General features: G+C 38.3%; 1 protein-coding gene across 1 annotated transcript in view; it reads left to right on the forward strand.

Moving 5' to 3' along the window:
* The window catches only part of Echs1 (Enoyl-CoA hydratase, short chain 1), a 40,948-nt gene that overhangs the window by 18,530 nt on the left and 8,860 nt on the right, over nucleotides 1–13,558 (forward strand). Inside the window, exons 4-5 of the mRNA XM_053775517.2 lie at nucleotides 706–848; nucleotides 13,209–13,328. Coding sequence (XP_053631492.1) covers nucleotides 706–848; nucleotides 13,209–13,328 — 263 coding nt within the window. The remainder of the gene's footprint in view (nucleotides 1–705; nucleotides 849–13,208; nucleotides 13,329–13,558) is intronic.

Raw genomic sequence — 13,558 nt, forward strand, 5'->3', positions numbered from 1 at the left:
CGGCCGACTTGTTGAAAAAAAAAAAAAAAATGAAAGAATGAACAAGGAAGATTTTTAAACTATAACTGGTAAACTCCAGGTAAACTCCAGGTACAACAAGAGGCCAGAGCTATAACCTTAAAGATATGATAATCTGCTAAAAGGGATTCTAGAAATTTTTTTTTTTTTTTTTAATGAGTGGTAGATGAATAGGATGATTTAAAGGGGGATGTAGTGAGTGCTTGAACTACTGCAAATTTTAAAAGCTCTATTGCTGTATAGACTAAATACTAAAGACTGGATACTAGGGGTTTAATTCTTCTGCTGTAGCTACAACTAAGTAATTAAAACACAAATTTTACCAAGCTGCATAGTCAAATGTGTAGTTTTTATTTCCACTAATAAGGAAAAAATTTTGGGGTATGTCTTGTAATCATTATCATTGATTTACTTTCATATTCAGAATTGGATATTCCTGGAGTCCACATAATTATGTAATGCTGTATACTTTACTACGTATATTGTTTGGCACACAGCAACTACATGTTTCATTGTCCATTCATTTCTGTTTGACATACAGCTCCTACATACTGGGGTACTGTATTATTGCCCACTCAGATATGTCCCATTGTTGATGCTGTTCTTGCGTGTTAGTTTTTATTAGATGCTTTATTAGTTTTTAATTAAAATGTATATGGCATAATTTATATTATTTTTATTTCTTAGATTTGGTCAACCAGAAATTATAATTGGAACAATTCCTGGGGCAGGTGGTACTCAACGCCTTGTTAAAGCAATCGGCAAGTCTCGGGCTATGCAGATGTGCCTGACAGGAGATATGATAACAGCACAACAAGCAAATGCATGGGGTAAGTTCTAATGCAAGCACTGGTAATTTCACTGTTAGTAACATTTACTGTCCAAATCATAATTAATAATTATATTATAACCTTACCAACTAATTCAATCATAAGTGTGGTTTAACAAATTACTCTTTCTTTTCTTTTGGATATTGTCTTGCTTATAACACATTCAATATTAGGTTTCTTTGTAGGTAGTATTATGTTGAGGGGACAATACTTTTCTGGAAATAGTCTTTGTAGTAGAGCTATGCTCTCTATGCAGTAAGAGATAGAACTTTGCCATGGAAATGAAAATTTAGAAGTACCATATTTTTTTGCTGTATTCACTTTAGCAGTGAGTCTTGGAGGTTCACCTGGAATATATAATATCTTGATCTCAAATTAAGTTGTAATAAACAACTGTCAGTGAATAAAGAGAAAGGTAGATATGGGGCTCAAACATCAGTCCGTCAATTAACCCTTTGACTGTTTCAGGCCCTTTTCTGAAACTGTCATTCTATGTCGCTCAATTTTTGAAAAAAAAAAAATTATTTTTTCTTATGAAATGATAGAGAATCTTTTCCCGATGGTAATGACACCAAAAGTTCGAAATTTGGTCGAAAACTCATGGAATTATGCTCCCGCGAAGTTAGCGGTCTCGGCGACATATGCGTATCGGCGATTTCGCCGACTTTGAGCCCTATTTTCAGCCAATTCCATTGTTCCAGTTGACCAAACTCATAGCTATTTCTTTAGAACTCCATTTTATCTATCAGCTGAGTACAAGAAACCTCCCATTTACTAATTTGGACTACCCAATATGGTGGTCAGAAATTGGCAATTTGGCCAATTTCACGCAAACTAAAAAAGATGCCAATTTCAAAATAGGGTCCAGAATAAACAAGGTAGACATTCGTGGCACTAAAATAACGTATGCTCTGTTCATTAGTCACGTCTCTAGGCCCCTCTTATATTATTATTGCTTTCTATTTTGATTTTTTATTCATACAAAAAATACAAAATTTACTGTTATGCAGACTACTGCATTATTGTAAAAATGGTATAAATAATATCAGTGCACTAGTGAAAGAATATTAGACTCCCCAGTTGATGTGTATTGGACGTGTGGTGTGATTTATTTACTCCTGAACATTGGTAAAAATCGAACATTTCCGCTACTTTGAGCTCAGTTTCAAGGTCGTTTTCATGGTCAAAGTAATGAAAATCATCTCTATTTCTGTAATATGTTTTCCATTTTATCACCTAAGACCATGAAAACGCGAATACAACGATAAATACTATACAAAAATACACCTCAAAGTCGGCGTTTTATTCCAAAAAAACGATCAGAGTTTTTTTTTTCTCATTACGCAATGTGTGCTGCAGGATTTTTTTATGTGGTGCACACTCACCACACAGACCCATTCTCTCACATGTGGGCCTACCAGCTTTCTCCCGCTTGATTTGAAGCCACTAGAATTATTGAGTATATATACGTCAGAAACATTGGCTCGTAAGACGTATTTATACGTCGAAAACAGTCAATGGGTTAACAGTCTGACGATCTACTGTCTTGGCCACCCAGGCCTCTAACAGCAGTTCACTTGGGTTACAGTTGGTGCCTCTGACAGAATATGTTACTACAGTAAGTGTTAGTTCCTGATCCTTCCTGTTAGAAGCCTGGGTGGCCGAGGCAGTAGAGTGTCAGACTGTCAATTTATTTATTTATTTATTTATTTATTTAGTAATTTAAGCATACAAACAGAGGTACAAGAAATACAGGTAAGAGCAGCATGCCAAAGTCACTTGTATACATAGCATTACGGGCTGGCTTAAAATTAACTTAAGATTAACTAAGCAATGATGAAATCAGTGATAAAACATTATTGTAAACAGATAACTATAAAACACAAATGAGTATTACAAAGGCAGGTCATATGGTTGCTAGCATTGCTGTACATTCAGTCGAATGGAGTATTCTGTTAGGTAGTGTATTTAAAAAAATAATAAAGTTAGATTGGGTCCTAGGTTTAACATTTGTGTGATATAATTGTGAGTAACATATAGGATATACAATTTATAAGGTTCAGTTATTCAGTATTTATTTGCCTCGGTGGGAGATGACCAACTTGTTGAAAAAAAAAAAAAAAAAAAAAAAAGTGATCTTTGAGAAGAGACTTGAATTTATAAACAGGTAGTGTTTCTTTTATATTTACAGGTAATGAATTCCAGATTTTAGGGCCTTTTATGTGCATTGAGTTTTTGCATAGCGTGAGATGGACACGAGGAACATCAAAGAGTGATCTGTGCCTTGTGTTATGGTCATGTGTTCTGTTGAGGTTGGCAAGATGTTTGAGGGGAGGGTTAATATCAGAGTTAAGTGTTCTATGTATGTAATAGGTGCAATAATAAGTATGGATGTTTTGTATGGTGAGTAGGTTGAGTGTTTTGAATATTGGTGGAGTGTGTTGCCTGTAGTGAGAATTTATCATTCTAACTGCAGCCTTTTGTTGGGTAATTAGTGGTCTGAGATGGTTAATTGTTGTTGAGCCCCATGCACAAATTCCATAGGTGAGATAGGGGTAAATAAGAGAGTGATAAAGGGCCAGGAGGGCTGACTGTGGAACATAGTACCGTATCTTCGATAATATGCCTACAGTCTTGGAGATTTTCTTAGAAATTTGTTGTATATGTGTATGAAATTTGAGTCTATTATCGAGGTGGATTCCTAGGAATTTTCCCTGTTAGCTTTGTGATAGGTGATCCGTTTATTGTTATGTTAAGAGGTACATCTGTAGCTCTGTTACCAAACTGAATGAAGTAGGTTTTGTCAATGTTTAGTGTAAGTTTATTAGTCCTCATCCAGATAGATATTTTCTGTAATTCGGTGTTTACAGTTTACTCAACACAGTTGAGCCCTATGTCCATCTATCTGTTTATTCATATAATGCCTTATTTATGTCAGTACTCCCTTTTAATGAGCCCCAGTGCCTACTGTAAACTTAGTGTAGGATCATCTCTTTGCGAGTTGATATTTGCTTCTTGTTGGTTAGCATGGACCCTATTGTGATCACAGATGCAAGTTTGTACAGATGAATCTTACACCAAAAAATAAAAAAGCTTGCATCTTGTGCTTGGCATCAGTTGAGGTCCCTTCACAGCTCCAAGACCCACTGGGCAACTACAATACGATATCAGGAGAAAGTGATGGAAACAGTTGGCCCTCCAGAGAGTCACAAAGCGAAAAGAGTTATTTAATTAAATCAAAATATTATTTTGAAATTTGAGCCCCAGGAGGCTCATTTGAAATTGTATATGCTACCAGTACAGTAGGGCCCCGCTTTACGGCGTTTTGCTTTACGGTCATTTCAAATTATGACCGAAACTCGCTATACGGCTCCCCCCACCTGACTTTCTAATAAGGTCACCGCGCCCCACCCGGGTTGTTTACATTCTCTGTGAGATCCAAGCACTAAGTCTCTCCATTATGTCTGGAAAAAACAAAATTTCAAGTGTTTTTAAAAGTTATTTCATATTTTATATATACTCTGATAATTATACTTATGTATACCTGTACCTAAATAAACTTACACACTGTGCTGGCGTGAAGGTACACTTTAAAATCAATAAGAGTGTCTTATGTCTCGAGATGCCATATTAGTAATGATAATAATAATCATCGAGTCTCATTAAATGTCATATATTACGTTAATATACATATTTTCATTAATCCATCTATGACATTTTTTCAAAATTATATAATAAACACGATGCATGACATATAAAGATGATAAATACATCCCACAGTAGAATAAATAAACATAAATATGAGATGTGGTAGCTAGACGACTTGCACAAATGATGCCATATTAGAAATGATAATAATAATCACCAAGTCTCATTAAATGTCGTATATTACGTTATTATACACATTTTCATTAATCCATCCATGATATTTTTTCAAAATTATATAATAAACATGGTACATAAAATATAAAAATGATAAATACACCCCACAATAGAATAAATAAACATAAATATGAGATGTGGTAGCCAGATAACTTGTACAAGTGACGGCAAGAATAACATTTTCTCTAGTCTAATATAAGAGAAAATGTGTTACTGGGGGTAACTGTAGAAAATTATTCCTTTCGTATGTATGTAAGTTTATTCAGGTATACACAAATAGTTACATAGATTATCATACATAGCAGCATATGTGCAGAGAACCTAGGATAACCCAAAAAAGACAGAGTGACTTATTTCCGTTGCCTTCACTCAGAGCGTCATTTCTTCTAAAATTGGTGTTACATGAGAATGGAAGTGTTCTTTTTTATTTATTCTACCGTATCAATGTAGAGACAACTTGTACACAATGTAACTTGTACACAAACCAGACGTGTACACTTTGTTTACAAAACTTACGTTCAACTGGTTTGTTTACATAACTCTGCACCTGTCCTCTCTCATGTACTGACTCTCTCTCTCTCTCATTTATTCGTTTTATCTCGTTTACTCACCTCTGACACTACATTAAGACTACAAATATTTTAAGGTAAGTAATGAGTGAACTGTATATGCATTTTATCGCTCTGGGATGCTTAAATATCATAGAATAGTATGTGTGGGTGGAATGGCCTGGTATGGTAGCCCAGCTGACTACCATACATACCACACTTGATTTCTTACAATAAATACTACTCATCTCACCCTAGATTAAGACTACAAATATTTTAAGGTAAGTAATGAGTAAGTAATTTCACGCACTGGTCAGGGAGGTATACCATCTTTTAGGAGTGAAGAAGAGCAGAATGTAAGTGTGGGGGAGGTATGTGAGGCATTACGTAGAATGAAAGGGGGTAAAGCAGCTGGAACTGATGGGATCATGACAGAAATGTTAAAAGCAGGGGGGGGGGGATATAGTGTTGGAGTGGTTGGTACTTTTGTTTAATAAATGTATGAAAGAGGGGAAGGTACCTAGGGATTGGCAGAGAGCATGTATAGTCCCTTTATATAAAGGGAAAGGGAACAGAAGAGATTGTAAAAATTATGGAGGAATAAGTTTACTGAGTATACCAGGGAAAGTGTATGGTAGGGTTATAATTGAAAGAATTAGAGGTAAGAAAATGTAGGATTGCAGATGAGCAAGGAGGTTTCAGAGTGGGTAGGGGATGTGTAGATAAAGTGTTTACATTGAAGCATATATGTGAAAAGTATTTAGATAAAGGTAGGGAAGTTTTTATTGCATTTATGGATTTAGAAAAGGCATATGATAGAGTGGATAGAGGAGCAATGTGGCAGATGTTGCAAGTATATGGAATAGGTGGTAAGTTATTAAATGCTGTAAAGAGTTTTTATGAGGATAGTGAGGCTCAGGTTAGGGTGTGTAGAAGAGAGGGAGACTACTTCCCAGTAAAAGTAGGTCTTAGACAGGGATGTGTAATGTCACCATGGTTGTTTAATATATTTATAGATGGGGTTGTAAAGGAAGTAAATGCTAGGGTGTTTGGGAGAGGGGTGGGATTAAATTTTGGGGAATCAAATTCAAAATGGGAATTGACAGAGTTACTTTTTGCTGATGATACTGTGTTTATGGGAGATTCTAAAGAAAAATTGTAAAGGTTAGTGGATGAGTTTGGGAATGTGTGTAAAGGTAGAAAGTTGAAAGTGAACATAGAAAAAAGTAAGGTGATGAGGGTATTAAATGATTTAGATAAGAAAAATTGGATATCAAATTGGGGAGGAGGAGTATGGAAGAAGTGAATGTTTTCAGATACTTGGGAGTTGACGTGTCGGCGGATGGATTTATGAAGGATGAGGTTAATCATAGAATTGATGAGGGGGAAAAAAGGTGAGTGGTGCGTTGAGGTATATGTGATGTCAAAAAACGTTATCTATGGAGGCAAAGAAGGGAATGTATGAAAGTATAGTAGTACCAACACTCTTATATGGGTGTGAAGCTTGGGTGGTAAATGCAGCAGCGAGGAGACGGTTGGAGGCAGTGGAGATGTCCTGTTTAAGGGCAATGTGTGGTGTAAATATGCAGAAAATTCGGAGTGTGGAAATTAGGAAAAGGTGTGGAGTTAATAAAAGTATTAGTCAGAGGGCAGAAGAGGGGTTGTTGAGGTGGTTTGTTCATTTAGAGAGAATGGATCAAAGTAGAATGACATGGAAAGCATATAAATCTATAGGGGAAGGAAGGCGGGGTAGGGGTCGTCCTCGAAAGGGTTGGAGAGAGGGGGTAAAGGAGGTTTTGTGGGCGAGGGGCTTGGACTTCCAGCAAGCGTGCGTGAGCGTGTTAGATAGGAGTGAATGGAGACAAATGGTACTTGGGACCTGACGATCTGTTGGAGTGTGAGCAGGGTAATATTTAGTGAAGGGATTCAGGGAAACCGGTTATTTTCATATAGTCGGACTTGAGTCCTGGAAATGGGAAGTACAATGCCTGCACTTTAAAGGAGGGGTTTGGGATATTGGCAGTTTGGAGGGATATGTTGTGTATCTTTATATGTATATGCTTTTAAGCTGTTGTATTCTGAGCACCTCTACAAAAACAGTGATGATGTGTGAGTTTGGTGAAAGTGCTGAATGATGAAAGCATTTTCTTTTTGGGGATTTTCTTTCCTTTTTGGATCACCCTGCCTCGGTGGGAGACGGCTGACTTGTTAAAAAAAAAAAAAAAAAAAAAGTAATGAGTAAACTGTATATGCATTTTATCGCTCTGGGATGCTTAAATGTAATAGAATATTATGTGTGGGTGGGGTGGCTTGGTATGGTAGCCCGGCTGACTACCATACATACCAAACTTGATTTCTTACAATAAATACTACTCATCTCGCCCTAGATTAAGATTACAAATATTTTAAGGTAAGTAATGAGTGCACTGTGTGTGTATTGTACTTTTTTATTGTTTTTTGATGCTTAGTTCTATTGCTAACTTAATATATGTTAGTGTAAACTTATCTAGTATTTGTATGCATTTATAAGGGGAAAAAAAAGATGTTCCACTTTTCGGCGGTAGCCTGGAACCTAACCTGCCATATACGTGGGGCCCTACTGTACTGTAAAAAAGAGAAGGCAGCTGTTTAACAGTGGCAGAATTCAAGGGGAGCTCATCATATAGACTTTACCCAGCCAGTGTTAATAGTGATTTAACCAGATGTCTGACATGTATGCTGTCCTAGGGCATTGGAGAAGATCTCTAATCTTCGCCTTGAGCAAAGCCCACACCAGAAAGAAGTTGACTGATAACTGCCTAGGACTTGGAATAACCCTGATGTTTCATATGCACCATAACAAGCTACACAGGCAAACCCTGAGCATATTCATAGGAAAAGATCCTGCTCTAGCACATGTGGGTGCCCCACTAATGATGGCCTGGAGATCATTCTGACCAAAGGGGTCATTTCCCTGCCTGGCAATGGAAGAAGCATTCCACTGCACCTGAAAGACCTGTATGTGTTCAGGCAGGAAGACCTGTTTGACTACTTGAATTTAAGGACCTGGTCACACCAAGTCAGAGGAGAGCATAACCTCACGGCCTGGCACAATGACCACTCGTAAGCAAATGGCTCTAGGTAAACCCTCCTCAGCACAACATGCATCTAAGTAACACTGATAGTGTCTACAAAAAAAAGTGAAGAGGACTTGGCTATTTCCTATAGGAAGTGTGTTTGTAGGAGAATTATTCCATTTGCTATTTGACATCCACCAGGATGTGTGTGAAGAGGGGGTGGTTACCTGAATGTCTTCTTGCTGGCTCCAATCACTGGTCCACAGAGAATGTAATCAAGGTAGAACATAGAAAGGGCCCATAAAAAGGTTTCACCACTAGGTATCCTAAGTGGAAATCATTCATATGCACCTGAAGAGAAATACAGTGGACCCTCGCCTAACGATATTAATCCGTTCATGAGAGCTCAGTGTTAGGCGAAATTATCGTTAGGTGAATTAATTTTTCCCATAATAAATAGTGGAAATCAAATTAATCCGTTCCTGACACCCCAAAGTATGAAAAAAAAATTTTACCACATGAAATATACATTTTCCTACACAAACAGAAGAAGACATGCACAGTTACCACTATACTAAATAAAGAATACATGACACTTGCCTCTATTGAAGATCTGGTGATGATTGTTGGGATGGGAGGAGGGGAGATGGTGGAAGTTGTCATTGTTTGGAAGGGGAGTCCCCTTCCATGAGGACTTGAGGTAGCAAGTCCTTTTCCAGGGTTACTTCCCTTCTTTTAATGTCACTAGGACCAGCTTGAGAGTCACTGGACCTCTGTCGCACAACAAATCTGTCCATAGAGCTCTGTACCTCGCGTTCCTTTAAGATTTTCCTAAAATGGGCCACAGCATTATCATCGTAATAGTCACCAGCGCGGCTTGCAATAGATGTATTAGGATGATTTTCATCCATAAAGGTTTGCACTTCAAGCCACTTTTCACACATTTCCTTAATCTTTGAAGAAAGCATCATCTTCAATTTCTCTCTCCCCTCCTCTAAAGCAGTCTCCTCAGGTCTGGCCTCCTGCTGTTGCAGATGCTCTTGCAGCTCATCAGTGGTTAGTTCTTCATCGTCCTCCTCCACCAACTCTTCCACATCTTCCCCACTAACCTCCAATCCCAAGGACTTCCCCAATGCCACAATAAATTCCACAAATGGCATAGGCTCCTGAGGGTTAGCCCCAAACTCTTCAAAATCCCTCTCTTCTACACATTCTGGCCACAATTTCCTCCAAGCAGAGTTCAAGGTCCTCTTAGTCACTCCCTTCCAAGCCTTACCTATAAGGTTTACACAACTGAGGGTATTAAAGTGATCTTTCCAAAACACTCTTAGGGTCAATCGAGTGTCTGAGGTCACTTCAAAGCACTTTTGAAACATAGCTTTTGTGTAGAGTTTTTTGAAGTTGGAAATGACCTGCTGGTCTATGGGCTAGAGGAGAGGAGTGGTATTAGGAGGCAAAAATTTGACCTTGATGAAGCTCATGTCCCCAGAAATTCGCTCTGCCAAGTCTGAAGGATGGGCAGGAGCATTGTCTAATACCAGGAGGCACTTAAGTTCCAATTTCTTTACCAGGAGTAATTTTTCACATTGGGGGGCAAACACATGGTGAAACCAGTCATAGAAAAAGTCCCTAGTGACCCATGCCTTACTGTTTGCCCTCCACATCACACACAAATTAGCCTTGAGGACATTGTTTTTCCTGAACACACTGGGAGTTTCAGAGTGATACACCAATAAAGGCTTCACTTTGCAATCACCACTAGCATTACCACACAACAAAACAGTAAGCCTTTCATAGGCTTATGTCCTGGGAGTGCCTTTCCCTCCTGAGTAATGTAGGTCCTGTTTGGCATTTTCTTCCAAAATTGGCCTGTTTTGTCATAAGTAAGCACTTGTTCAGGTTTCAATCCTTCGGCCTCTGAATTCCTGCACATATTTTTCAGCCGCTTTTTGGTCCAAACTGGCAGCCTCACCATGCCTTATCACACTATGTATGCCACTACAATTCTTAAATCTCTCAAACCAACCTTTGCTGGCCTTAAATTCACTCACATCACCAATAGTTGCAGGCATTTTTTTAATTAAATCGTCATGCAACTTCCTAGCCTTTTCACATATGATCGCTTGAGAGATGCTATCTCCTGCTATCTGTTTTTCGTTTATCCACACCAATAACAGTCTATCAACATCTTCGAGTACTCGCAATCTCTGTTTTGAAAACAAACTTGCCCTTTTGCAAGACCAGTTTCCTTGATTGTCGTTTTGTTGGCCAAGATAGTAGCGATGGCTGATTGGGGTTTGGTATACAACCTGACCAGCTCCAAGACACGCACTTCACTTTCGTACTTTGCAATTATCTCTCTCTTAATTTCCATACTAATTCTCACCCTTTTTACCACAGGGTTGGCACTAGAAACTTTCTTGGGGCCCATGGTGACTTATTTTGCAGTTACAAGCACTAAAAACACTGGGATAATGCAAAATGTGCCGAATGTATACGTAGATGCGACTGCACTGGCTGACTTGTAAACACTGGCACCCATGGGGCAACTGAGGCGCGCTCAGGCCACACATGGGACGCGTCCCGGACGAATCACGTTAGGCGAGTTTTTTATCGTTGCGCGGGCCAAAATTTTTGTGCTCAAACACTTCGTTAGGTGGATTTAACGTTATGCGATGTGTTCATTAGGCGAGGGTCCACTGTATATAGTCAAAGGGCTAGATTCAGGTGTAGAGTATTCATATGGTATGCATTATGCTGATGCACAGAGCTTGTACCATTTACCATTTATGTTAGGTTTGAGTTCCTCCTCAAAGCAACAGTCACAGTACCCATTATGTGGAGGAGTAACGATTTGATTTTAACGAACTGCTCCACCCTGCTTTGTTATGGCTCCCAAAGCAGATTTATCCTTGTACAGACAGTGGCCAAACTGGTCAGATGGCCCTCAGTATGCCTCAGGCATTTAAGTAGGCTCAATGCATATATTACAAGGATCTCCAGGGCAAGTGAAACTTCACATAAGTATGCTTCAAGTTATACTCACTTATCAGTTAGGTTTCCCTCTTCTCATACTCTGGAATCACTGTATGCAGTGAATCAGTGGTTCAGTATTATTAGGAGACTACATAATCTATCCTTCTTTAGCTTTTCAGGTAAATTTATCATTATACACAGTTGGGAACCTGGTCATCTGGAATTCATCCTCCTCACCTCGGTTCATTCAGAAAACTATAAGAATTTTGACCCCTTATATGCAACACTGCCTGGTAATTGTATGAAGGATGATCCAGCTTGTCCAGATTGTGACTAATACAAAAAATGCTGCATAGATGGCAGCTTTCATTTTTGGCTGTGACCTCAATTCATACACACGGTTAATTTCTTTGGATGCAAGAAATTTAGTTGGGATTTATTAGACATGCTTTAGGCCACCCAAAGTTTGATCTTAAAACCCTAGAAGGGTGTTCAGTATTGGGAACTTTGGTAAAAAGAATGTCTGCAGGTAATCACTAGTTTTAGCTGAAAACATACAAAATGTTGGCTTTCTTATACACAATACTGTGATTAACCCTTTGAGGGTTTTCGTCGTACTAGTACGTCTTACGCGTAGGGGTTTTTGACGTACTAGTACTCATAAATTCTAGCGACCTCAAATCTAGTGGGAGAAAGCTGGTAGGCCTTCATATGAAAGAATGGGTCTATGTGGTCAGTGTGCACAGTCTAAAAAAAATCCTGCAGCACACAGTGCATAATGAGAAAAAAAAACTTTTTCCATTTTTTTTTAATAAATCAGCGACTTTGCAGTGTATTTTCGTATGGTATTTATTGTTGTATTCTAGTTTTCTTGGTCTCATTTTATAGAATGGAAGACATATTACTGAAATTGAGATGATTTTGACTGGTTTTACAATGAAAGGTGCCTTGAAATTGAGCTCAAAGTAGCAGAAATGTTCGATTTTTACCAAACTTCAAAAGTAAACAAATCGTGCCAAGCGTGCAATACACGTCAACTGGTGAGTCTAATATTCTTTCACAAGTGCACCAATAATATTTATATCATTTTTTACACTAATGCAGTAGTCTGCATAACAGTAAATCTTATATTTTTTGTGAGAATAAAAATTCAAAGTGGAAAGCAAAAGAATATAAGAGGGGCCTTGAGACGTGACTAATGACTAGAGGAAATGTCATTTTAGTGCCAGGAATGTCTTTCTTGTTTATTCTGGACCCTATTCCGAAATTGGCATCTTTTGAAATTTGTGTGAAATTGGCAAAATTGCTAAATTCTGACCACTGTACTGGATAGTTGAATTTATAAATGGGTGGTTTCTTGCACCCATTCGATAGAAAAAATGGAGTTCTAGCGAAATATTCATGTTTTTTGTCGACTAGTACAGTGAAATTGGCCGAAAATGGGGCTCAAAGTGGGCAAAATCGCCGATCCGTAAACATCGCCGAGACCGCTAACTTTGCGAGAGCATAATTCCGTAAGTTTTCTATCAAATTTCAAACTTTTGGTGTCGTTATGATCGGGAAAAGATTCTCTATCTTTTCATAAGAGAAAATAATTTTTTTTTTTTTTTAAATTTGGCCGACCCTGAGAACGAGTTTCGGAGAGGGCCTGTCGACCCTCAAAGGGTTAAGGATCCCAAGAAATGGTGCTAGGCAATTCCTTGAGGAACACTTCAAACTTTGAGGCATGGTGCACTAAGTACATAGGGCCTACCATATATAAGGCACTAAGTGCCTAGGGCCTTCAGCAGTATTAATCTGGCCTTGGGTGAGATATAACATGTATCTAGAGTGTTATTTCACTACTATCTCCATTAAGTGGTCAGTTAAAAAGTTAAACTAATTCTCATTTCTTTCAGGACTGGTAAGTTCCGTGCACCCACCAGACCAACTCCTAGATGAAGCTATCAGACTTGGAGAAAAGATTTCTCAACACTCTAAAGTGATTGTAGCCATGTGCAAGGAATCAGTAAACAATTGTGAGTGGAAATAATGAAACAATTTTGTGAATTGCCATGTACAGTATATATACATGTCCATATATTAATTATTTTTTAACACACTTACCATCTTCCACTGAGGCAGGGTATCCTGAAAAAGAAACACTTTCACCATCATTCACTCTATCATTGTCTTGCCAGAGCCATGCTGACACTACAGTTCAGATGCCCCTCCAAACTGCAAATATCCCCACCCTTCCTTCAGTAGA

This window comes from Cherax quadricarinatus, chromosome 10 (genome assembly GCF_038502225.1).
Source record: "Cherax quadricarinatus isolate ZL_2023a chromosome 10, ASM3850222v1, whole genome shotgun sequence".
NCBI classification, from domain to species: domain Eukaryota; kingdom Metazoa; phylum Arthropoda; class Malacostraca; order Decapoda; family Parastacidae; genus Cherax; species Cherax quadricarinatus.